This window comes from Podarcis filfolensis, assembly GCF_964270895.1.
Source record: "Podarcis filfolensis genome assembly, chromosome: 12".
NCBI lineage: Eukaryota > Metazoa > Chordata > Lepidosauria > Squamata > Lacertidae > Podarcis > Podarcis filfolensis.
Window position 1 is genome coordinate 22,336,985 of NC_139614.1, and position 27,076 is coordinate 22,364,060.

Here is a 27,076-nt window from a genome sequence, read left to right on the forward strand (position 1 = left end):
GCCTCATCTGAAAGTGAGGTGGTAGGAGGCAGGTCTTGCTTCAATCAAGGGATCGCTGCCTGCAAAGAGGAGGTTCATCCGGCTAAGGGAGGGATCCAGGCTAGATCCTCCCAGCAGGGCGATCCCTGCCTCTAAGGGGGAAAAAAAACTGCTCTGCTGCCTCTGCTTGGGTCTGGGTGGGTGTAGCCCCGGCGGGTCACAGCCGGGCGCAGCTTGGCTCCGATTGGCGCTCGGCCTCCCGTGGGGCGCGGCGGTTGGCTGGCGAGGCCGCCACTCTCGCCGCCCGCCTCCTCCCGTGCTCGGCGGCCGCGAGTGAGAGCGAAGGGGAGCGGCGGGCGGAGGTGGGCGGCGCCTGAGCTGGAGGTCGCGGCGGCGCGGAGGCGGGCAGGCAGCATGGCAGCGGCTCTGGTGCTGAGAGGCTCCGCCAGTTGGTTGCGCAGGCAGAGGAGGGTCTGCGCGGGCAGCGTGGCGATGGGTAAGGAGCGCCGGGCTGCGGGGATGAGCTCGGCTGAGCTGCTGGCGGATCCTTGCAGAGGAGCAGCAGCAGAAGAAGGGCCTGGCCTCTTCCTATGGAAGCCCCGAGGGGAGATGGGGCTACTGTTTCCCCCTCCACCCCACAGCCCCTCGCCTTGTCACCAGGTCCAGGGGTCTGACAGCCCTTTGCCCAAACCTATTGGCAACTGCATAGGCAGTAAATCAGGTGCAAAGAAATGGTGCGTTAGAAATGCAGTCTTCCTTTACGATGACATCTGGGTCTTGCTTCTCCAGAGCTAGCCTGCTTTTATGTTTGCTTTTATTTTTCAACCTCCTGGTCTAAAGTTTGCATAGGCTTGCAAGGTGCCGATCAGAAGGAAAGGCAAGGTTGTATGACTTGCATTTTGCGCCCTTTACAAGTATTGTACCCGCGCTGTTAAAACCCACACAAGCTGTAAAATTATATTGGGCTAATATCAGAACGTACGGTCGGCTGAAGAGAAGGCCGATGTAATAAATACTTTAACATGTTTACTTAAAATAACGTGCACCGTGTTTAAAACAGGCCACAAAAGTTTATGTGACGCTAGTGACCTAACGTATCAAGTTAATGGTATTTATAATCTGCTCACATTTGCTTTTCACATAATACTGATTATTTTTCTCGCAGAGAACTAGGCATTTTATTAATTGCTGTGATCCTGGACAGATTTATACATACATGTAAAACTTGGTACAGGTGTGGTTAGTGTTGTTGTACCATGTACACTATCCTTTTTGTAAAGTTAGCCATAACCTTCTGGGTTTGCACAAGCGATATTCATACTACAGCACAAGCCAACATCTGATCTCCATGGAGTTTGCTCTGAGATAAGTGTATAGTATCTAAGATTGCAGGTTAGTTTCTCATCTTTAAAGGAGCAAGTTTAATTGAATGCTTTTACTTGTCTGCCCTAGTTAGGTTATTAGTAACACCAAATAATATAAAAGAAAATGTTTTAAAGCCCTCTCGTTTGTCCTTAATCAATCTCTCTGTGTATTTTTCCATTCTTTTTGATAAGGAGCTCTGTGCTCTCAAAAGACTTGCATGCTGTCTTACTAGCAAAAGCCTGGCTTTGTATAAACCAACTTGTTTTATTGGGTGAAACTATTGACATCCAACATACAGTGGTGCTTGTTTAACTTCCCAAATGATTTCAATTCCTAGTGTCTTTGAATAGAACAACATGTGACTGCATAATAGTGAATTTCAATAAATTAAATGGGTTCTCAGTAGAACGTGTATAGAAGTTCTGTATCATTAAAACTGTGCCCTATGAGTGCAAAAGTCCGTAATTCAAAATGCCCCTCTGTCATGAACTCATGCACCGACTTTAGGGAAAACATTTCTCATCCCATCTCCAGATCTGTAATATGATAATACTAAAGCTGGCTTGCTTTACAGGGTTGTTTTATGGGTTACCAGGAAAATATACACTGAGCACTTTGAGCACTTCAAAATTACTGTATAAGCAATGAGTTATAATATATATGTACATATATATGTATGCTTGCATATATATTATATATTGTTGCCATCATGTGTCAATAAGTCTTTGGTCATGTTAGAATCGTAGAGTTGGAAGGGACCCTGAGGGTAATCTAGTCCAACTCCCTCCTGCAATGCAGGAATCTTTTGCCCCATGTGTGGCTCAAAGTCAGGACCTCGAGCTTAAGAGTCCCATACTCTACCAGCTGAGCTCTAAACTGTATTTATGCAGACATAAATCCACACACTTTACACAGTTGTTAGATTGTGCAGCTTATTATGCTTATGGCATTAAAGTTGAAATCCTAAACATGGTTGCTCATGAGCAAGCCCCAAAGAGCACAGTGGTGGTGTTTACTTTTAAGTAAACATGAATAGGATTGGTGCTGCACATCATTCATTTCCTAGTGGCTTTGGAAATCAACTTGTTCCTTATGTTTACTGTCCTTTGTAAGTCATCCTTGGCTGTTCTGTGATCAAGTCACATGATTACATAAATAATACTACATTTTTTAAAAAATGCGGGAGCCTTCAATTGCTGTAGCTCAGGGATAGACAGCATGTAAGGGGTCTTAGGCTGAATCTATAGCATCCCTATATAGTGCTAGAAGAGCTGTCTGAAATCGTGAAAACCTGCTGCTAGTCACTATAGACAGTGTAGGTTAATGAGACAGGATTTGCACCTGCAGGAGCCATAACAGCTGTTATTCAACAGGGCTTGTTCTTCTCTTTCTCTCTCTAAGACCTTGATATCGACCTCTCCACAAATCACTCCATGTTTGGCACTATTTGATATATTGCAGGGGTAGGGAATCCGTAGCCCTCTAGATATTTGATTACAATTCCCATTAGTTTTAGTTAGCAAGGGATGATGGAAGATGAAGTCCCTCAACATCTGGAACAGAGCCTGCATCTCTGTTGTGTATGCCCCTTTGTCTGTATGGCTACTGATTTAACATGTGACATAGAAGGTTTGGTTTCTTGCTTTTCACTATCCCATCCCCATATCTGGGGGGGGGGGGACACTTCAGCATCTTTGTGTGACAGGACTGGAAGCCAGATTTCTTGTTTCCCATTTTATCATCACAAACCCCCTATCGAGCAGGTAGAGAGCATGTGGTCCTCCAAATATAGTTGGACCACAGCTCCCATTAACCCTATCTATTGGCCATACTAGATGGGACTGATGGAAGTTGGAGTCCAGTAACATCTGAAGAGCTACAGGTCCCCTATCTGTGTGATACGAGGTGTGAAATAGAAGCCTTGTACAGTGGTACTTCAGGTTACATACACTTCAGGTTACAGACTCTGCTAACCCAGAAATAGTGCTTCAGGTTAAGAACTTTGCTTCAGGTTGAGAACAGAAATTGTGCTCCGTCTGCATGGCGGCAGCAGGAGGCCCCATTAGCTAAAGTGGTGCTTCAGGTTAATAACAGTTTCAGGTTAAGAACGGACCTCCGGAACGAATTAAGTACTTAACCCGAGGTACCACTGTATATTGTTGTTAAACTGTTGTAGCCCTATTTATTAAAAATATTTATACAGTAATAATATTGCTTCCGGGTAACTTTCTGTGGTTAGAGAACAGTTTGTCTCAGCTTGCACATCTTCTGCTGGCTTGATAGTTGTCGTAGGTAACTCTGATCAGGAAGTCTGATACAAGATGTTGGCGTATTAATCATGGCACCAACAATATCGTGTGGAGAGCAGCTGCATCTGTCTTCTGTTGGGGCTAAGAAAGAGCTTAACATCTGAAGACTAATAACTCAGATGCTACTGATATAAGAAGGAACACTTCCAATGTACTCTTGTCACTTCCTGATTTTTCAATATGAATGCTATTTTTCTTTAGATACGCTGTTGAGGTTGAGCAGTTTGGTAAATTTCATGAAAGCTTGATATTCATTCATAATGATGCCTGGTGTGATTCTACTCCATTTTATTTTGCTTTAAGTCAACGTTTCTTACAATTGGCAGTCAAACTGAGAACAGATGGCATTCAAGCTCTAAGCTAGGATTGTATTCATTTAGAAAAGGAAATTATTGTTTATCCTGTTGCCTAACATTCCCTGTTCATGTATGCCTAGTAGCTAGCGCTTATGTTACGACTGCATGGTGCAATACTGAGAGTTGAGTGCCTCTAAGATTTTTTTCAGTGGGTCTTGAATACACTTTTTCTGTATTACATCTATAGCCCTGTAGTGCTACAGGTTCTAATTCTGTTGATGGCTACTCTTGGCATTTGAGTGTCTGTCATTTACCTAATTTTCATGAATGTTCTACTAACACCAGAGGATAGCTTTCAGACTCTGGGGAAAGGCATTAAATAACTGTGGTGTGAAAGTTCTCCATTATGCTTTTTTAAAAATGCATCTTTAGTCCATGCAGACAAACTGCCATAAGATAGTAGTTTGCACATCGCAACATCTGGTGGACAGCTGTTTGTGTCTTGAATTACAGCTGATACTAACTGGCTGGATTGGCAGTCAGGAAAAGAAAAGAGATCAGCTATGCGTGGAATCTGTACAATCTTTCCTGCCAGTCCATATTAAGGTTGAACTCATTCTGTTTGCCCTGTAACCCAAGAACGATGGGTAACCAAGTGGAAGTATTTTAGAATTACTACGTTCACATGACGAAATTTAAGCAGAAACGCCCCTGCAACTGAGAGTTAAAGGCAACACGCAAAGCACACCTTAAAATAATTTTGCATCTCTTTTTTTCATGAGATTACTCAAAATGGTAACTATTACAAATTAATATTATTTATTGGGTGTTCCGAGTTTCTAAAGATAAACTAGGCTAAACATTTGTTAAAGAATAAGAAAAAATTCTGTGTTTATTAAAGTTTTCTTAAAGATGAAAAAAATGGCAAGAACAAGTTCAAGCAAGTTTAAATTCTAACTGAAATACAACATAAATAGATTTTATCTGTGCGTGATACAGTGGCTATTATAAAACACAGGAATAGTACAGATGTCTTCAATTGCATATTAGTAGCAGATAAAAACTCTTGCCAGGGCAGGGACCAGAGAAGCTGGGAGAAAACATAGCACTAATAATATATGACATAATAATTAACAGTATGAACTCAATGAACAACAGCATCAAATTGCTACTGTAGATGGTCACAAATAACCGTATAATCTGTTTTTGTTATGGAAATGTATTTCAAGATCATTTACTAATGCTGACACTCTTGGAACTGTCTTTAGTGTCTTCTAGGGCAATGGCCTCCAAAACTGCTGTTGGATTCATTGGTTTGGGCAACATGGGAAATCCAATGGCGAAAAACCTTGTAAAACATGGGTACCCTGTCATAGCATATGATGTATTTCCAGAAGCGTGTAAAGAATTTCAAGACTTGGGCTCACAGGTATAGTAGTCGGTATCTTGTTTTAAGAATCTTACTTCATAAGGAGTAGGGGTGGGGGCTGTGAAATTGCATTAATTCCATCTCAAGATAGGAATTGTTATTAAAAAAATACCACTTTGGGTGGCTTCCAACAAGTTAAAATACAGTAAGACATCAAACATTAAAAACTTCCTTATACAGGGCTGCCTTCAGATGTCTTCTGAAAACTGTATAGTTATTTATCTCCTTGACATCTGCTAGGAGGGTGTTCCACAGGGCAGGCACAACTACCAAGAAGGCCCTCTACTCGGTTCTCTATCACCTCACTTCTCGTAGTGAGGGAACTGCCAGAAAACCTTTGGTGCTGGATCCCAGTGTCTGGGCTGAGTGGGGGTGTGATTGTGCCCTGGTTCAGACATCGTGGGCACCCATGGCTAGTTAAAAAAAAATTCAGTGGTACCTCGGTTTACAAACTTAATCCGTTCTGAAAGTCCGTTCTTAAACCGAAACTGTTCTTAAATCGAGGTGCACTTTCCCTAATGAGGCCACTCACCACCGGTGCCCTTCCACCGTTCAGATTCCATTCTTACACCGAGGTAAAGTTTGCAAACCGGGACACTACTTCCGGTTTTGCGGAGTTCGTAAACCGAATCATTCGTAAACATGTCTGTTCTTAAACCAAGGTACCACTGTAGACTCAAGCTGTGGTTTGTGAAGTTCAGGTATTATTTCTCAGTTCAAAATAGTAATAGTTCACCCTCCACCCAATGTGCACAAGCAAGAGAGGGATAAAGGCTTGAGTAGGGTCAAGTGAGCCCTGATCCTGACCTGCTTACCCTACGCCTCTAATTGTTGGACCACAGCCCCCATAACCTTTGGTCATTGAGGGTCACAAGCTCCCAACCTGGATGGTTAAACCCATTCTTTTCCCCTTTTTGTAACTATATGGACTATAAGTATAAGCTATAGTTGACTAGAATGTCTTAAGATGAAATGTATGTGCCTATTTTGGGAAATGCTGGCACCATATATGGTAATGATGATTTGATTAACAGTGAAGTAATTAGCATCATGGAACAAATAAAGCAGGCATAGGCAAACTCGGCCTTCCAGATGTTTTGGTACTACAACTCCCATCATCCCTAGCTAACAGGACCAGTGGTCAGGGATGATGGGAGTTGTAGTCCCAAAACATCTGGAGGGCCGAGTTTGCCTATGCCTGAAATAAAGGGTTCTTGCTGTCACTTGTACTCTGCCTGTACCCATGATGCCCTCCTCCTAACCAATCAGCTGTTACATCTTTGTGCTGTCTCTTGTTAAAATTCATAGGAGCGGGAGGATATGGCAAGATTTCACCCTTCCATTGTCGCATCTGATTCTGTGGCTTAGCTACACGGCGCTGTTTCCGTTCTACTGAAGTACTTGTAATACTTGCTTAAAAGGTTGAAACGATAAAACATGAAAGGGTAACTTCTGTTTCAACAGGCAACAGAACACTGATCTTTTTCTTACGCCCTTTTTCTTGAAAGGTGACAGATTCCCCAGCAGATGTAGCGGACAAAGCTGACAGGATTATTACGATGCTTCCATCTAATGCTAATGCAATAGAAGTCTACGTAGGCTCCAATGGAATTCTGAAGTGAGAATTTCCTCTTATCTTCCCTCCTCTCCCCCATTTCTAAGCTTAATAATAAAATAAAGCATTTTATGCTACATTCTGCCTAGAGTGTTATTTGCATTCATTTTCTACTTGCCTGCTGAATTAAAACGTTGCTAAGCACATAGTGTCTATCAGCTATCCGTGTGTGCAAACAATTCCCTGCTGCCCCTATGGCAACAAACTGCATTTGGCAATAGACTTTTACTCCTAGAGATGCATGTCTGTCCCCAAACTTGAGCACTAATCCCCGTTAGTATATAAATGCAACATCTTGCTGCTCTTGCAGTACTCTGGAAAGAAATAATAGCTAGAAGTCCATTATCTTAATCCTTCATGTGTGTGTTTTTCCCTGTTGAAACTCAAAGGGGAGATTGTAAGGAATTTCTAATAACACAAGTTGATATTTTGATGACTTTGAAGAAAATTGTTCAGAACCAGGGGTAGCCATCTTAGGCTGCTGCAGCAAAAGCATAGAATTGTCGGATTGGAAGGGACCCAAAGGGTCATCCAGTCCAACTGTCTGCAATGCAGAAATCACTGACAGATGGCCATCTGGCCTCTGTTTAAAAACCTCCGATGAAGGAGAGTCCACCATGTTCTGAGGTTGTCCATTCCACTGTCAAACAGCTCTTGCCATCAAAAAGTTTTTCCTAATGGTTAGGCACAACCTCCTCTCATGTAACTTGAATCCATTAGTTTGGGTCCTGTGCAGCAAAAAAACAAGCTTGCTCCATCTTCCATGTAATAGTATTTTAGATATCTTTATTTTTATTCGTTAAATTTGTATACAGTGGTACCTCTGGTTGCGAACAAGATCCGTTCCTGAGGCTCGTTCACAACATGAATAGAATGCAACCTGCAGTGGCGCATCTGTGTCCGCGCAGGTCGCAATTTGCCGCTTCTGCACATGCACGTGATGTCATTTTGTGCGTCTGCGCATGCATGAGTGGTGAAATCCGAAAGCAACCCTTTCCGGTACTTCCGGGTCGCCGCGGGACGCAACCTGAAAAAACGTATCATGAAGCAAACGTAACATGAGGTATGACTATACTGCCCTATTCCTGTAAATCTCAGGGCAGTTCAAAAAATATTTTAAGATGTCTATCATATCACCTCTTGATTCAGGTAGGTAGCCATGTTGGTCTGACGCAGTCGAAATAAATAAAAAAATTGTCCAGTAGCACCTTAGAGACACAAAAGCTTATACGCAGAACAAACTTAGTTGGTCTCTAAGGTGCAACTGGACAATTTTTTTATTCTTTTATTTATATCACCTCTCGGTCACATTTTGTACATGAGATGCAAATGTTATCATGGCGTAAGCTTTCATATACAGTCATACCTTGGATCCCGAACACCTTGGTGCTCGGAGGTTTTGGCTCCTGAATGCTGCAAACCCGGAAGTGCGTGTTCCGGTTTGCGAACGTTCTTTGGAACCCGGATGTCTGACGGGGCTTCCGCAGCTTCCAATTGGCTGCAGCCAATCAGAAGCCATGCTTTCGTTTCCGAACGTTTTGGAAGTCAAACAGACTTCTGGAATGGATTCCGTTCAACTTCCGAGGTACCACTATGCTAGAGTTCATTTCATCAGATGCATGAAGCATAATCCTCAGTTGCAGGTGTATAACACATGGTTATAAAAGAGGAGGAAAGAGTTGTAAACCGTGGACTCGGAAGTGAATGAAATGCAAAGGAAATTAAATGCAGGAAGTGTAGATGGTAAGAATTCAGTTTACACTTAACTTTAAACCATAGTTAAAACTGCCTGATTTAACACGAATGAGCAGTGTGCTGTGCGTGCTGCTCAACAGTCTCTGCTTCACTTATGCTGAATTGGCCATGTCAGGCAGGAAACAAACCATAGGCTGGCTTCCTGTTGTTTGTGAAGCTGCTCTGGTTCACATGTAGCGTGACACCAGCTGCTGGTTTGTTTTGTGCTCATGGCGGGAGGGTGGGAAGGTGGGAGAGAAGTGGGGATGTTTTTGCAGCGTCAGTGTGCTGATCATTCACATTAAACCATAGTTTATAATTAAGTAAAACTTTGTGTGTACCAGGCCAGAAGATATGCAAGAGAAGCACTGGCCCTTCACAACAGCAGTGATAACAGCATTGCCAAGCTTATTATTTTGATTAACATCTGCAGTGGGAAAGAAAACCATTGTCTCTATTCAGATAGAGTTGACCATCTTGATAAATTGTAACTTAGAAGATTCACACAGGAGCATCTCTTAGAAATTCCTTTGTTCCAAGTATGGGCACCTAAGGTCAGTGGCAGAATGCCCTGGTAAATTGTGTTATAGCCAATTACCAATGTGAATTTATGAAATAGCATATCTGTATTGAAGATCTCATTGATACTTTTTTTTTATATCTGCGATGATCTTCATTTGATTGTGCCAGCTTCTGTACTCAAGCTGTGTTGCCTCTAGGCCAGATGGTATCAGTAAAAAAATTAAGCTAATTTTGTTGACTTTTTTACATATCTACAAAGCTCTCTGTCTTATTCGTCTTTTGCTTCTTCTTTTTCTTCTTCAGGAAAGTGAAAAAAGGTTCTTTGCTAATAGACTCCAGTACTATTGATCCTGCAGTTTCAAAAGATCTAGCTAAAGAAGCTGAAAAAATGGGAGCTGTTTTTATGGATGCCCCTGTTTCTGGTGGTAAGTCCCCCCCCCCCTAAACTTGTGTTTTACTTGATGTTGGAGGTTAGGGAAGGCTGGCCTCTATACGTACTACTCATTAGGAAAAAATAAAAAAGAACCCTGAGTTTTCATATCCAAGATTCATAAAGATATGTAGGCTCATGCTAGCCGAGTAAAATGATTACTGTCTCTGTTGACCTGCTCATCACATTACAAACTACTTTTAATAGTCCCCTCTGTTTGAAAAGAAATTTGCCATGCGGCATGAGGAGCTGGAATTCACTGAAAACAAGTGTAAATCATCAGATGCATAGGACAAGTTCTGTGGGTCCTCATACCGCATATTTTGTATTTTCTCTCTCTTCAAATTATCGAGCTGGTAATTTTCCCACTTAGTATATTGGAAGCTTGTAAAGTAGAGGGTCAGCAATATGAAACAGGGAATTTGAATGTACTACTATAAAGGATTGTTTCTCTAGACTTAGAATCCAGCAAATTCAGCAAAAGATTGATGGAGTCAACAAAAATTGGTATTTTGGGTATACTGGATTCCTCAACCTCTTTACAAGAAGACATTGTCTAATTCATATAGAAGCTGGAGGTTTAACAATACAGTGCTACCTCATGTTACATACGCTTCAGGTTATATACGCTTCAGGTTACAGACTCTGCTAACCCAGAAATAGTGCTTCAGGTTAAGAACTTTGCTTCAGGATGAGAACAGAAATCATGCTCCGGCGGCGTGGCAGCAGCAGGAGGCCCCATTAGCTAAAGTGGTGCTTCAGGTTAAGAACAGTTTCAGGTTAAGTATGGACCTCCGGAACGAATTAAGTACTTAACCTGAGGTACCACTGTAGAAGTACCTCACTGAGGCTTGTCCAGTGATACCTCCTTTTTGGTTGAAAGTTGTTGTCTATTCATTTTGCCTTGGTGAAACCTTTGATATTTGCAGATGTCAATGTACTTTTGAAATTCTACAGTAAACAAGGTACCACTTTAACTGCTTGTCTTACACAGAAGAGCATAATAGGTAACGCCACTGACCAGGTTGGAAGTCAAACGAACCTATAAAAAGGATAGTATATGTTAGTAAACAGTGCTTTTGAACAATTTACTGGCTTTACTGTCAAGCCAGCTCTTCTCCTCCACACTTTTTCTTACCCTTCAACTTGAAGAAAAGTTTTGAAACTCTTCTGTTTGTGACATTTTGGTTAGTCCTAGGGATATAGGAAGCTTCTTTATACGTAGAGGCTCAGTATTGGTCCATATAGTATTGCCTACTCTGACTTGCAACAGCTCTCCATTATTTCAGATGGGAAATTCCCATCCTAGTACCAGGAATTGAAATTCCCATCCTAGTACCAGGGACCCATAGCTCTACCACTGAGCTACGGTCGCCCTCGAATAATTGCCTGACTAAAATTTTAATTTATTCTAATGGAGCAACACAACTTCCCCTGCTTTTTGTGTATCTTAGAGGATACCAAGTTTAGCCATAGATCAGGGGTCAGCAAACTTTTTCAGCAGGGGGTCGGTCCACTGGCCCTCAGACCTTGTGGGGGGGCGGACTATATGTTTTTTTTGGGGGGGGATGAACGAATTCCTATGCCCTACAAATAACTCAGAGATGCATTTTAAATAAAAGGACACATTCCTCTCATGTAAAAACACGCTGATTTCTGGACTGTCCGCGGGCTGGATATAGAAGGCGATTGGGCCGGATACGGCCCCCGGGCCTTATTTTGCCTACCCATGCCACAGATGATATCAAAACCAGAAGATTACTTTCGACCGCCTGAAAATGGGACTTTTATTTTGTGGCAGTTGGGGTGGGGTTACATGACCTCCCGCTTCTAGATAAACCTCTGCAAGCCGGAAAACTAAATAGCTTGTTTATGGCTTGGTGACATTTTGGTTGGTTCTAATAAAGGTATTTAGCCTAATTGTGGATTTTAAAAGGATAGTGGAGAAGGTATAGGTATCTGGCTGAATCTGGATTAAGGTCAGAGTATGAACAGGAGTAGAATCAATATAAGAAAATATAGGCTAGCAGCAGTGTGGCAAGCTGCCAACCCAAGTAGCTGATTACAGTAATGGTGGAGAGACAAGAAAGGTACAGGAAAAAGGCATTTATTCAGCGCAAACCTAGAAAAAAGAGAGAGAGGGCAGATAGCCATGTTGTGGCTCAATCTGTAGGAGAAAATCCAGTTTCTTAGGTTCGCATTTCCCACAATGTAACACTATGCAAATACGCATCATTCACTTGCCCTATTCAAGAGAGAGCTATGTTTGTACACTGGTCTCCGTTATTTCTGTCTTTATTTTCCATTGGTACTTTCTACCATCTTCCCTTGTACAAGCAGCTGACCTCTGTAGGCGAATGTAATTTGAAGTTCTCCATATTGCCTGGATAGGTTCCCCTCCAATTGCATCTCGCCTGCCTGAAGGGAAACTGGAATATGTTAAGTCATTTATTGACGCTGTAGTGACAAGTGTAAACTGAGAACGAAGAAAGTGACTCCTCTATGGCCTTGTATGCATAAGAGCTTCTTTGTACACATCATGTTACTAATGTGGCATTTGCAGCAGTTGCTTGTGTCAAACGAATGTGTCCTTTAAGGAATCTTAAGAGTGTATATATATATATATATATATATATATATATATATATGCATGCATGAGTGCATCTGTGTGCATTTTTTTTTCTCATTGGAGAAAATAACATATGTTGAATAGAGTCGTTTTTACTAACTTGTATAAATGCTTTCTAGAAGATTGAAACAGTAGGCAGCGGAGCTTGTTAAAGACTTCTTATTTTACAAGCTTTAAAGAATTCAGAATATGGCTTGACTCCTTTTTTTTTTTTAATCGAAACCCTCATATAGACTTCGTTTCAGAGTCAGCATCAAGTCTGTACAGTGCTTGTCTTTTTTAAAAATACAAACATACACTCTTGCTCTTTCTATTTACTGAATCAGAACCCTACTGTTTCCACTGGTGCTGTGTCTAATTTATGACGTGACCACAAAAACTAAAATTATTTATATGTTGGCACAAAACGGCACCACTGTAGTTAAGAGTCTGTTGGCATTTCCATTATAAATCCTCCCTAGGACAAGTTTATAACTTGGCATTTTTACTTTGCTTCAGGCTCTAAACATGCTGTTTTCTGTCCAAGCACAATTGGGGTTTTTTTTTAAATATATAAAAAATCATTTAAATAAGCTTGGGCCACTTATTTATGTTTCACAACTAGTACTGCAAGCTAGAGTTTTGAGAATGGTACATGGCCCAAACTGTAGTGAAATAAAATAATAGTGGCTTTTAAGGGGACTTTACAAACTCTTTATTATTATTTACTAAATGGCACAAGTATACATGCAACAGTTTTTACGTGCAAATTTTTTTTTTTTGGCATAATGCTCTACATTCCAGTCTTTTCATTGAGAGGTCTTAACAGTCAGCAGTGCACATTTAATAGGATAAATATTTTTAAACCCACAAAAATAGTCTCTGGATGTATGAACCCATGTTTATCAGACTCTTGATTCCTCCTTTTTTAAATCCCAAATTCTCCCTCCCTCTCTGTTTGAAATCAGGTTGTATTTTTCCACTTCTGTGTCTAAATGAAGGCAGCATCACTTAGCATTAGTAAACTGGTAGGAAAGGATAGCTCAAGAAAAGGGGACCAGCTAGTAGTTTGTGTGAATTTTTCATTACAGTTACCAGTTCGGACTGCATGTGAGAGTCCAATTGGATGAGAAGCAGTTTTCTGGTCTTGCACAGTTGCCATGTGAGTTGAATTTTTGGTACTCGCAAAGCTCTTTCACTAGAAGGGCTCACACTGCTCACATTACCCCCCTTCTTTAGTCTTGTGGCCTGTCATCTTCCCTTGTCCTTAGTTTACAAATCCTTGTTTCCATTGGTGTGCCTGAGAAAAGGATTCTGTATGTTTAAGACAAGGTCCGCTCCAGGTGTGAGGGGACCCTGCATAGAGGCCACCTCTTGACAGGCCACCTCCTCCATCAGTGGACCCTTGTAAGCTGTGCCAAACAGTGCTTGTTGGTTGGGTCTAGCTGCCATTTTGGTTGTTTGTGGTGCCCTTGATTTTGTGTCATACTGTACTGTGGTGGAAAATTAAGCTGTGACTTGACCCAGCTACTTGATGCTGTTCAGCATGCTGGGCCAGAAAAAAAAATCCAAAGCAGTGGACACTTCCAGAGGGCAGAAAATTGTCTTATACCGTGTCAGACCATTGGTCCATCAGCCTTGCTGTTGTCAATACTGATTGGCAGTGACTCCTGGCAAGCCCTACCTACAGAAACCAGACATTGAACCCGCAACCTTTTCAATCCGAAGCATGTGCTTTGGCCAAGTTCTGAAGCCAGTCCTGACTTGAGATTGAGAGATGCCAGGAAATGATTCAAATTACAGTCGTACCTCGGGTTACAGACGCTTCAGGTTGCATTTTTTCAGGTTATGGATCCGCCGAAACCCAGAAGTACTGGAACGGGTTATGCCCGGGTTTTGGGGGTCACGCATGTGCAGAAGTGCTAAATCGCGCTTTGTGTATGCGCAGAAGTGCCGAATTGCAACCCACGCGTGCGGAGATGTGCCGCTGCAGGTTGTGAACGCTGTAGGTTGCGAACGTGCATCCCGCACGGATCACATTCGCAACCCAAGCGTCCACTGTAATTTATTGTGGAATGGAGAAGCAGAAATACTATGATGTTACTGGATGGATTTGTTGAATTTTGAAAAAAGAAAATTGGAGTGATCTCTCTGTGCATTTTTTTGGCGGGGGGGGGGGGGGAAATATGGTGATGCTGTTTACAGCTCATCGTATCAGACAATTGCTCTTCAGCCATTGGCTCCGTTTCAGTTGATTCCCTAGCTGCCCAGCTCACTGATAGAGGCACATTCTTCTCTCCCCACTCTTCCACAGCTGTTTGGGCTGGAGTTGACAACTACTGTTTCCAATGAAAACTCAGTTCTGGAAACAAATGGCATTCTTGACGTTTTATGGCGTTAACAACTTTAAATATCTTTCCCATCCGCTGATAAAAGTGGAAAGGAATACCCCCCCCATTCCATTCTCATGTTGAATATACGCAGTAATAAACAACCCCCTGAAAATATACGCATTGTTGCAAGGAGAGGAACATTTATTAGCTGCAAGGTACTTTTTTGGTGGAAACAGGCTAAAATATATCTCAAAATGAGAATGCAGCATTTTATTGCTTTATGGCTTTGGCCACGGAGCAGAGCTAAAATTCCAGGCGAAAACCTACAAAGGTTAGTCAAAATATTGCGTGTCTTGTTCTTAAACCTCATGCTACTGTTTACACAGCTGGTCTTGCATTAGGTTATGGTTGTGGATTTTGCATCTTGCCCCCAGCCTGTGCCACTCATGAGTCACCGGGAACCGCTGTTGAATGTAACAGAGCCTTAAAGCTCTTGGCCCCCACTAAGGGTAGGATCCAGCATTCAGCCACAGATAAGGGCATTCCCTTGCTTCCAGTGAACAAAGTGGGGGTGGGAACAGCATTTGCAAAAGAAAGAGAGGGAGGGTGGAAAGTAGGGCGGGAAGTTGCCATATTCTGAAGAGCAAAAAAGAGGATACATTTTCTGACTTCTACTTTTAACTGCAGATCACTATGATGACTCTCATTTTAAATACCCCTACTAAATATGTAGGCAATAGAAGCTGTGATATATTGCTAGTAGCAATGTTCTTAATGTTTCAAAAACAAAATAATAACACCCTTCCCTCCATTTTGTACATTACAAGCAGCCTTCTCATTAGGAATTAACTCTTGCATAGCTAGCTGGAACAAGGAACAGTTGCAGGGTGTGTTTAAATACTATTTGTTCTGAAGTACAGTGGTATCTCTGGTTACGTACTTAATTTGTTCCGGAGGTCCGTTCTTAACCTGAAACTGTTCTTAACCTGAAGCACCACTTTAGCTAATGGGGCCTCCCGCTGCTGCTGTGCCGCCGCCACGCAATTTCTGTTCTCATCCTGAAGCAAAGTTCTTAACCTGAGGTACTATTTCTGGGTTAGTGGAGTCCGTAACCTGAAGTGCATGTAACCTGAAGCGTATGTAACCCGAGGTACCACTGTACTTGTATCCCACAACTGATTTGATTCATTAATATGCCGCTTAACTACGATCATCCTTAAGTGGTGTACAATCAATATAACACAGAAAAGATTATTTTGATTGCTGAAATGCATGATTCAGGTGAGAGTGCTATTACAAGATGGAATAGAGGTATCTGCACTTTTAAAATCAAAGGTAGGTAACTTTTTGGTGTTGGGAATAGCAGTCATTTAAGCTGAAGCATGTCAGGAAAATTGTGGACAGAATGTAGAGAACGGTAGGCAGACTTCCATCTGTACAATAGGACTTTCCTGCTGCAGCCTCTTGCACAAAAGCCACTGTGGAGAGTAATGTCATGTCTGGTGCTACAGTCTGTGAATGGAGGGGCTGGAATTGGCAAAAACTGGAGACTCCCCCCCCATCCTCACTTCTGTAAGCAGAAGTGCCATTACTTCACACAATGAGGCCCCTGGATCCTGGCTATTGTGTCACTAGGAACAACAACAACAAGATTAAAAGGTTGTTCAAAAGTAGAAAGTGGTTAGCATCCTCCCTGAGGATGGTGGCAAACTCAGTAACAAATTTGTAGTGCTTTCAATCCATCATAAAGAATGGGAGGCACTTGTATCATTGGGAGTAAATGAATGACCAGAAACCATGTAATTACGTAGCTCTTCAAATTTTTGCGACCTTGTCTCTTCTTGCAGTTACAACTGTGATCCACAATCTTCAACCATGCAGAGTCTTACCCCTAGATTTCACCAGATAGAATATCAACGTTTGCTAAAAAGAGCAATGTCAGAGGGCATTTTGAGAGAAGTAGTTTTTAAAAACTGGTTCAAACACATCTTGCCCTAAGAGAATTCTGGGGATTTCAGCTGTGTGGTTGCATATAGATTCCTATGAAGAGACTTGTGGCACCTTAAAGACTAACAATAATAATATTTTTTTATTATTTCCCCGGCCACTCTGGGCGGCTCCCAACAGAATATTAAAAACACGATAAAACATCGAATGTTAAAAACTTCCCTAGACAGGGCTGCCTTCAGATGTCTTCTAAAAGTCAGATAATTGTTTATTTCCTTGACATCTGATGGGAGGACAAAGGCATAAGCCTTTGTGGATGACAGATCAGATGCAACAGGACCTAGAAATTATATAGATTCTGGGCCCTCTTGCAGAATAAGTTTATATAAGTTACATATACACTGTAAGATGACATGATTTCCTAGCATAATCCTGACTGGTGAGATCACATCCAACCCTTTGGAGAGCCTAGTTCCCTACCAGTGATTATTTTTAAAAGTAATAATTATGTAGTGGAAAAATTATTTTTCTGAATCTACTCTAAGTCTGCAGTTTATTCCACCCACCTCTTACATTTGAGTGAACTCATTTCCACTATCTCATTTGGTATAATAATGCATGCATTATTACCATCCTAAGCTCTCAGCAGAGAACTTGAACTAATGTAGCTCTTTATAAAAAATGGGGGAAGGACTTGCTTCACATTAAGGTTAAGGTCATTTGATTGTCTGCCAAATAGCTGGTTTAGCAAATGGCAGGAAAATTGCAATTAAGTCAACATTCATATTTCCACAGGAAGACCTGCTATATAAATCAAAATTCTTTTAAAAGCAATAAAATCACACTATAAAAACTAACATCGGCTCTCATCTTGCAAGGTTTTCCAGATTATTAGAATAATTATTTTGCTTCAGGTATTTTAAAAGGTGACAGTTGGCTAGCACTGTAAATTGCACCACAGATCAGAAGAAAAATGGCAGAAAAAATCAGCATAAATGTATACTGCACTAACTGTTAACAAGCAACAATGGGGTTTTAAAGCATCAATATCTTGAAGCAGAATTTATGCACACATATGGTAGGAACTTCCTGAATGCTGAGGGTTCCTGACTAAGTACACCTGTGACCTCTTTTTCGGGGTGTGTGTGTGTGTTAAAAGTCTATAGTGAGCCAGTCTTAGAAGGGGCTGCCAAACAGCAGTGCCTATTATTGATCCTTTTTAATAGCATGTGACTTCCATAATCCAATATCCTAAATTTCTGCTCAGAAGGAAGTCCTACTGAGTTTACTTGGAATTAGATGTAGGATTGCAGCGTTAGTAATGTTCAAACATGTGGAACTTGTGGCTTCTGTCACACACTGGAGGGAAAATAATGCTTTCCCACTTCTGACTCACTGCATAGTTATTTGCTCTGGAATCCACAGAAATATGCGCAACAGTACTATGCTTACTGGATGGGTGAGGTTACTGTGGTGCTTCTCCAAACTTGACCACAGCCTCGTCTGTTGCTGTAATGAGGCACTTGGGCCAATGGTTTTGGACTAGGTAATCTGAAGGACCTTGTCCTGCATGATCCTGCTAAGGTCACTAGGAAAGGTTCTCTGAGTCCCACCCTCACCAGAATTTCAATTATTGGGTAAACAGTTGAGGGCTTTCTCTACTGCAATACCCAGATTTTGGAACTGTCTGCCCCAGGAGATCCACCTGTCTCCTTTTCTGATGACATTTCATTTCAACATTCATGTGAAGGAGTGTCTCCACCCCCATTGTTCAGCCCAGACACTGAGGTCCAGCTCTGAGGGCCTTCTGGCAGTTCCCTCACTGTGAGAAGTGAGGTTACAGGGAACCGGGCAGAGGGCCTTCTCGGTGGTGGCACCCACCCTGCGGAATGCCCATCAGATGTCAAGGAAATAAACAACTATCTGACTTTTAGAAGACATCTGAAGACAGCCCTGTTTAGGGAAGTTTTTAATGTTTGATGTTTGATCGTGTTTTTAATATTCTGTTGGGAGCTACCCAGAGTGGCTGGGGAAACCCAGCCAGATGGGTGGGGTGTGAATAATAATATATGAAGATGATGATGAACTCATTTGAGCATTTTGGACCATGATCTGCCAGTCCCCTCTGCCCTTTCTGGTTTTATCTTATTTTGCATCATGTTGCAATTTTAACTGTTGATTGTAGGCCACATTGTTGGCCAGTGGAAAGGTAGAATACAAACATTTTAATAAATACTAAGGCAGCTAAGAAGTGGTTGACTGATGGCGTCTCACCAGTATCAAAGGGTAGTATCCAGTTTTCTGCCAAGAAGCTCTGAGCATCATACTCTTTGTTTTTTCTCTGTAACAACCCGGTGAGGTAGGCTGGTTTGAGAGAGAGGAGGAAAGAGACTCACCCATGGCCACCCAGTCAGCTTTATGGCCAAGTGTCTCTTTGAACCCAGATCTCTCCAAAGTCCAATACTGTCTACTTCACTTCACCACACTGGTTGAGTGTTTTTATGGGTATATGCTACTAGTACTTCAGACTGGAAATGGTAAAGCTATACTCTTCAGCATTGACACTGGCCCAAGAGAGATTATAAACCATTCTGAACAAAATTTATTTAACCTATTAAAAAGTCAACCTTAAACTGCAGTTAATTAGTTTACACTATTACCTCACTTCTGCTGAGGACTAAAATTCCCTCAGAGTAAAAGGAGCTATATCAGGTGAGTTGACTGCTGCCCATATGGAGCTTTAAGATAATGATGAGTTTAAATTTCCTCTTAGAGCTAAGTGAGAATAAAACTGAAGGCAATAAATACTGTTGGCCAAACCCATTAAACCAAAAAGCTGGGAATTCTCCAGTTCTTGACTTAAATTGTTTGTTTATCAGCTGGCGCCTAGTCTGGAGTCAAGAGCTGGAGATTTCTATCTGTGACAGAACTTTGAAACTCTTACAGGACACTTTCATTTTAACTTAAGGTAACTTGAGTTTATAGCTTTGGCTTTAAAGATTACTAATGATTTACTCATTTCCTTACCATTTAACCAGAGTGGACTTCTTTCCCAGGAAGGGATCTGTGTTTATTTAGGGTCTTTGTCTGCGGAGGGATTAAAAGGCAGCCCACCAGCATTGTGAACTTGATGGTAATAAAGGGTCACCAAAACACGCCATAAAAACATTCTTACTATGGAATTAATTATACAGTGTAATTTTACAAAGCAGTTCAGTAACCCTTCTTTTAAGGCTTCAGCAACATTTTATTCTTCTTCTTCAGAAAGTTGGAACTGGTGGTGGGGGGGGGAGAAAACAGTTTTTATTTAATGTCAAGAAGCCTGATGTGTACATAAACTAATCCAGGCGTTCAACTTACAAAGACTTGAAACAACTGGGGAAATCCTAGTTTCAGTTTCTGCTATATGTGTAAATTCTAAACACTTTACTAGGTTGTGCACAGAGGATAAAAGTCTTTTTGAAGCTCTGTTAACAGATGCAGCTATAGATACCTAGTGCAGGGAAAAATTCTTAAGAACGCTGCGTGTTTCCCCCACCTCCCCAAAAACCTTTCGATCTCTTCAAAGGAATCCATTCATTTTCCGCACCACCAGGTGGCATTGCAACCAAGCATGATTTCAAAATAGTTGGCGGGTGCATTTGGAAGTATTTGGGCAGAAGAGTATCATACTTTGTTTTGTTTTTCTAAAGAAAATCTTCCATTTTCAAAACTTCTTTTTTTGTTTTATGAAGAAAAGTAGTAGCTGCTTAGGATGACTTAGGAAGTCAGGTCTTTGAGCTTCAAGAGAGGATGGTACAATATGAAGAGAATAGAAGTGAATGGTTGTTAGAGTGGAAAGCTAAATGATCCGTCAAAGTGCTTTGCTATGAAATGATGATTCATCCTTTGTAGATATGAATCAGCTGTGTACTGATTTATCTTCTCGTTCAGCTGTGAGAAAGGAATTTTGAAATTTGCTGTTTTATTTATTTGAAACTTTTCCAAAAGGAAGTCTTCAAGGCAGCTTATTCACCCATCTCTTTCAAACTCTTTCACCTAATCTAGGAAGCATTTTAGGCATGGGTAGGCAAACTAAGGCCCAGGGGCCGGATGCGGCCCAATCGCCTTCTAAATCCGACCTGCGGACGGTCCGGGAATCAGCGTGTTTTTACATGAGTAGAATGTGTGCTTTTATTTAAAATGTGTCTCTGGGTTATTTGTGGGGCATAGGAATTCATTCATTTCCCCCCCAAAAATATAGTCCGGTCCCCCACAAGTTCTGAGGGACAGTGGACCGGCCCCCTGCTGAAAAAGTTTGCTGACCCCTGATTTTAGGCATGCAGTGAGGGGAGCAGGGTCTGTGCACCCAGAGCAGTTGTTTCAGGTGCCCCCGGATCCTATTGCAAGCAATGAAGAAAAAGCGGATCTAGAGGAGTCTTCGACTCTGGATGTGGTTAAACTGATGTGTGCAGAAAGAGGTGCCAGTTGGACGGGACTGGATATGGATTGTGTTGAAAACAGTGCACATGCTAGACAGCCACTTTGGTCCCCATTGAAATACACAGCACATGCTTGGCAATAATTTCAGCCTGATGCAGGTGTTCCACCGCCATGTTCACAAACTACGTGATGAGGAGCCTTCATGAGTACTGGAGGCTCATTATTTCACATAGTTGCCCTTGAACCCGTAGTGAGCAATGAAAAGTGCATGTATCACATATTTATTGAACATGGTATCCAGACATGGCTGTGCTGTGAATAATGGTTGTATGACTGTCTCTAGTTGTATGTAACAAGTTATTGCATGCAGCTATCTTTGCATCATAGCTGGAATAGATGTTTTGAGCGTTGGAAATCCATTACACCGACTGGTTCGGTTGAGAGGGAATCTTTACAATCTCTGTGATGGGTTTTCCCCTACTTCAGCCCATCCCATAGAACCCTGGATAACTAGGTTGGATACAGAGAAACGTCCTCTGAAAAAAGTGCATTTCTCCCACAGAATAAGCCTTTTTTCGGATAATCCAACTCAATGTTTACTCTTCTTATATTTTCTAAAATTAAGATTATTACCCTTTCAAAGTATGGTTATTTTCCCCCCAACATGCATTAGGCAGAACATTAGTTCTTAAAATATACGTGGGGAATTTTTATAGAAGAAATTTAATTATTTTTTTTTTAAAATGCCATCTTCTGAAAAATCAAATCTTACTAAATCAAACTGGAAAATGGCAACTTAAAGAATTTGTTTCTCCTCGTAATAGTATTTTACCCTTTCCATGTATTATCCTTGCCTAATTCATGGAGGTGATAATTTATCAACAGCTTTATGAAGTGCCATTCATCTTACACCATTACTCTTTCTCTTCAAGTATTTAATGTGTATAATCTGTTGAGAAATGTATATGCTTTCAAAGTGAATGTCTGTGACCTCCCACCTTGTCCTCGGACCGAGTATATATCTTACGGCCTGCTTGTTCAAAGAGCAGCTTGAATATTTTATATCTGAAATCCCCAAAGTGTTGAGAAAAAGAGATGTCATGTTATAATTTACATATATGGGTTTTTGAACAGACACATTTATTGGTAAACAGCAGCAGTATACGGTAATTGTGACTTTTGACCCTCCGTGTTACACTTTTAAACTTGATACAACGGTCTGTTTCTAAGCTTTGTTGTTGTGTGCGATGTTGCTACTTATTTAACATCAAAAAGCTGTGGCAGTTTGCCTTTATAGATGGTGCCTGTGCTCTGGAATTGCCTCCTGCTGTCCCTGAAACCTTGCTTGGTTTAATGTGTCAGATTTTCTCACCAGAGCCCTTAATAAGCAAGACTTTAGCTAACACACTAGTCTTTATCAAATCTGATACAGCAGAGACTGTGCTTGAGTAACTGCCCAATTCATTAACACACATAACAGCTTGGGCCTTTTTCTCGGAGCACTTAATGATGTTGTGGAGTAATGACATGCACATGCAGATTTTTACATTGCATGTAATCTTTGTGTTTTCCCACTTTTTTTAAAAAAAAAAACAGACATTGCTTTAGGTCTGGAGTAAATGAGTGTTTTTCTGCTAAAGATTCTCAAAGTAAACTGGTCTCATTAAAAATAATGGTCGCTTGGGGTGTGGGGGGGTGGGAATCCCGCAAGTTACAACAAATAAAGCCACTTAAATCATAACTATACAGTAGATTCTCCTCTAGTTCGGTTTGGAATTTCACCTATTACTAGCGCATGTTGCCATGGGAACCTCTGCATAGAGGTGAAAGATAAGTAGGCCTCGGTTAAAGGAAAAATTGAATAATAGCTGTCGGCTTAAATGATCTATTGACATAATGTGTATGTGTTGCAATGGAAGTCTAATAATCTATGTCTTCCGATTTTTTCTGCTCCCTGAGTCTTCCAATATGTTTAAGAATGCTTTTGTCTATATTTAGTAAATAAATTAAAATGGCGGGGGGGGGGGCGTTTCTTAGAACAACGATCAGGTTGTGTTTATTTGAAATTAGCAAGTATTCTTTGTAGTGTGTGTGTGTGTAAATTACTTTTCAGGTTAACAGTTGTGAGAAGGCTTTAGTAGTTAGATGGGTAGCTGGTGTTCAATAGCTGATGGGATTTTTAATCTTGTCGCCCCATTTGTGGCGTTGGCGGCTTTTTCCTTTTTCAACACCAGGTGAAGATAATTTTATTTGTCTAGGCATTCATGCGTGGGACGTGCATTAGTTACTAAAATAGGTTTTATCCCCACCATTTAATTTTTACACTGATTTTTTTATGCTGCTGTTTTGCTTTGTGTCCATTTTATCCGTGAGCTTATATTGACGTTCTTACTGTTCTGTTGTATGCCGCATTGAATGGTGGTTCTCTGAAACTGTGGGATTTATATGGGATTGTGCAGGTAGGATTCTGCCCTTATTCTTGAAAGTATCATTTCAATATTAATGATTCGATGCTATAGATACACTGTTGTATGGACATTATTTTCCCGTTTATCTTTCAACCTGTATCTGTGACAATGGGGAAACTTAAATACAACTATTAATTGGCAGGATGCTGGCTAACTGGGCTTCCTAATGAGTTTAACTCTAAAGGAGTAATAAGTTGTGTTTCATAGTATCATAGAATTGTAGAGTTGGAAAGGACCACGAGGGGCATCTAGTCTAATACTGGTAATATTTTGCCCAGTGTGGGGCTCAAACCCACAACCTTGAGATTAAAGAGTCTCATGCTCTACCAAATGAACTATTAATATACATATATATATTTAAATAAGATTGTTTAGTAGCATAACATATATTTGACATTTAAATTTAGTGTTTGAATTTTTTCCTCTTTTTAGTAAGTGATGCAATGCTCCACCTATTGAAAGCATCCCTATACATTGCAATAGTTGCAGGGAAACCAACAACATCTAGCATCTCTGGGCAGCCGCCAGCGCATCAGCACCCTGGGAGGTCCTGCTGTTGCTGATTGTCCTGGGACCCCCCCCCCTTTAAACAAAATTTGTTGGTCCAGCACTCTGAACACCACTGTGTGGCTGGTGCAGCTGCCAGTTTAATTTCCCACAGTATCCCTGATGTGATCAAGAGTGTTCTGGGAAGTTTAAATCTTGGACTACAGCCACACAGCACAGGTTGGATTGCTACTGCTGCTGCCTACCACTGCTACCAGGTAATTCCACCAGCACCAACGGAGGAAGGAGGACTTACCAGAGCAGGGATCAGCAAACTTTATCAGCAGGGGGCTGGTCCACTGTCCCTCAGACCTTGTGGGGGGCCGGACAATATATATATATATATATATATATATATATATATATATATATATAGGGGTAATGAACAAATTCCTATGCCCCACAAACAACCCAGAGATGCATTTTAAATAAAAGCACACATTCTGCTCATGTAAAAACACCAGGCAGGCCCCACAAATAACCCAGAGATGCATTTTAAATAAAAGGACACATTATACTCATGTAAAAGCACGCTGATTCCCGGACCGTCCGTGGGCCAGATATAGAAGGCAATTGGGCCGGATCCGGGCCCCAGGCCTTAATTTGCCTACCCATGTACCAGAGGGTGCGTTCTCTTCCACCCCCTCCATCCTGGAGCCCGTTCTGGCAGTGTGAATGCAAGCAACCCTAAAGGCCTATATCCACTAACTTGAACCAATGGGGTTTCTCAGTAGACCTATGTGTAGGATTACATTTACTTATATTTATTTATTTTAGTTCATAGGTAGGTCGTCCCCCCAAATAGTCCAAGGTAATCAGATGAGCCCTTTTATAGTAGAGTGGTGAAACTTTTAACCCCTCCTGAAGGACTATATTCCCTTTGTCAGACGGGACTTCTAAGCCTGTGGCCTCTGCATTACCTGTTTTTCAGCCCTGTTGTTGCTCTTTTAAGAAGCGCCCAAGGTGTTGTCCTTCTAGTCTTCTGTATCAGCTAAAATAGGCAGGATAAAAGGATGGCAAGTGGGTGAGATAATTCCCCCTGCTGGACCAGAGAGAGGGTGGGGGAAACCATCAGAACCAAGAAGCTCTCATGTCTTGCCTGGGGTGCAGGAAGTGCAACCACCTGAGAGCTTCACGCCCTTACGCAAAGCAAGAAAAATTCAAAAAAATAAGGAAACACCCTCAGCACATTGTAAGCAAGCAGCAGGGCAAGGTAAACAGAAATTTCTTCCTATCCCCCAAGCAGAAAAAAATATAAAAAGCTCCCTGGCCAAGGTGGGCACTTGTTTCGGTGGTTCTCAAACCCTGTTCTGGAGTATTGTTCTGGACTTTGAAAACACTCTTAATGAAAATAAGAACAAATAGTGCGCTACATTAAAGAGTTGTCATGAAGTTAACAGCCTGTGAGTTATATAGTAGCTGTTGATGGAGTTTATGGGAAAGGTCTGACTTTGCAAACCATGCATATGACTTCCTTTCTGAAACTGATTTTCTGGTTGGTACACATGTAAAGAGGAATGAAACATACTTTTTTAAAAAAACCAGTTAACAGAAATACTGCCTAAGGGAAATGAGTTTATCTCTTTTAAAAACACTGTTTTCCTTTTAACACTGCAGCTGTGGCATGGGTCAAAGACAGAGGGCTTAAATCAGAATTTCCCAATTTTGGGTCTCTCTTGTTGGACTACAACTCCCATCATCCCTAGCTAGCAGGACCAGTAGTCAAGGGTGATGGGAATTGTAATCCAAAAACAGCTGGAGACCCAAGTTTGGGAAACCTTGGCTTAAATAGATCACCATCAGTTATGTTTAGTTTGTGATTCTGCTGCTTCAATAATGTTTTAATAAATCCATGTCCTCCCCTATGTCCTGCAGAAACCATTAACTTTTATCAATTTACCAACAGAATCATATAACCAGACTTGCTCACTTCTGTTCGAAACAGCTTTTGGCTAAGTTTAAGAATTCTCGTCTTGAGTAATAAGCTTTTTACCATTCCTGCATCTCACAAATTCTGAACTGGCATTTTTAAATTTCCTCTGTCAGACCCAGAATTTCATGGAGTCAGACAGTGATTGACTTAATCATTGTACTATCTGATGATGCTCCTGGAAAACCTGCATTCAGGATCAGTGGATTTCAGTAGATGGTGAGCATCTACCCATTGAAGCAGCCAGGTGCCACCTACTTCTCTTAGTCTATGCATGTCAAACATCTGAACCTTATACAGTGGTACCTTGGTTCTCAAATGCCTTGGTACTCAAACAATTTGGAACCCAAGCACTGCAAACCTGGAAGTAAGTGTTCCAGTTTGCGAACATTTTTCAGAAAGCTGAACATGCTCCATTTTGAGTGTTACGCTGAGGTCTGTCTGTTTTTGCTATTTATTTTGTGTTTTTGTGGCTCTTTGTTGTTGTTTTTTTGTAACTGTATGGAACCCAGTTCAGCTACTGATTGAGTGAGTGAGTGATTGAGTGAGTGACTGCAGTACGTTGTTTACTGCTTTCATTTTATGGATCAGTGGTCTCATTAGATAGTAAAATTCATGTTAAATTGTTGTTTTAGGTGTTGTTTTTAAAATTCTGAAACGGATTAATCCATTTTGCATTACTTTCTATGGGAAAGCGCGCCTTGGTTTTGGAATGCTTTGGTTTTGAAATGGACTTCCAGAACGGGTTAAGTTTGAGAACCAAGGTACCACTGTACTGATGTTCAAATGAATCTGTGTGAATCGAGGTCAACTGAATAGAGCTAGAGAGAGCAGACAAACTAGTTTCACATCGCATAAGGACAATACGCCACTGACGTTGAACAGAATGCACCAGCATAAAAATGCCACACAAGTAGAAAGGGAGTCCAGTCTGAAATTATAGTAGACAAAGGGAGGCCTCAACTTCAAAAACACATTATTGGGGTTTGTCATGAACTTCCTTCTCCCCTTTTATACTGGATCTTGAAATTCTGGCAACCCTGTGTGGGGCACAACTCAGTTCTATAAGCTGTTACCAGTTTTCTGTGAACTGTTTGTGTTTTCCTCTTAAATGCACTAGTTAGCTGCATATCTTTGGCACTG

General features: G+C 41.3%; 1 protein-coding gene across 1 annotated transcript in view; it reads left to right on the forward strand.

Moving 5' to 3' along the window:
• Positions 1-303: 303 nt before the first annotated feature.
• HIBADH (3-hydroxyisobutyrate dehydrogenase) overlaps positions 304-27,076 on the forward strand; it is a 71,438-nt gene continuing 44,665 nt past the window's right edge. Inside the window, exons 1-4 of the mRNA XM_083578854.1 lie at positions 304-475; positions 5,218-5,378; positions 6,887-6,996; positions 9,553-9,674. Of these exons, the coding sequence (XP_083434980.1) occupies positions 394-475; positions 5,218-5,378; positions 6,887-6,996; positions 9,553-9,674 (475 nt within the window). The 5' untranslated portion in view covers positions 304-393. The remainder of the gene's footprint in view (positions 476-5,217; positions 5,379-6,886; positions 6,997-9,552; positions 9,675-27,076) is intronic.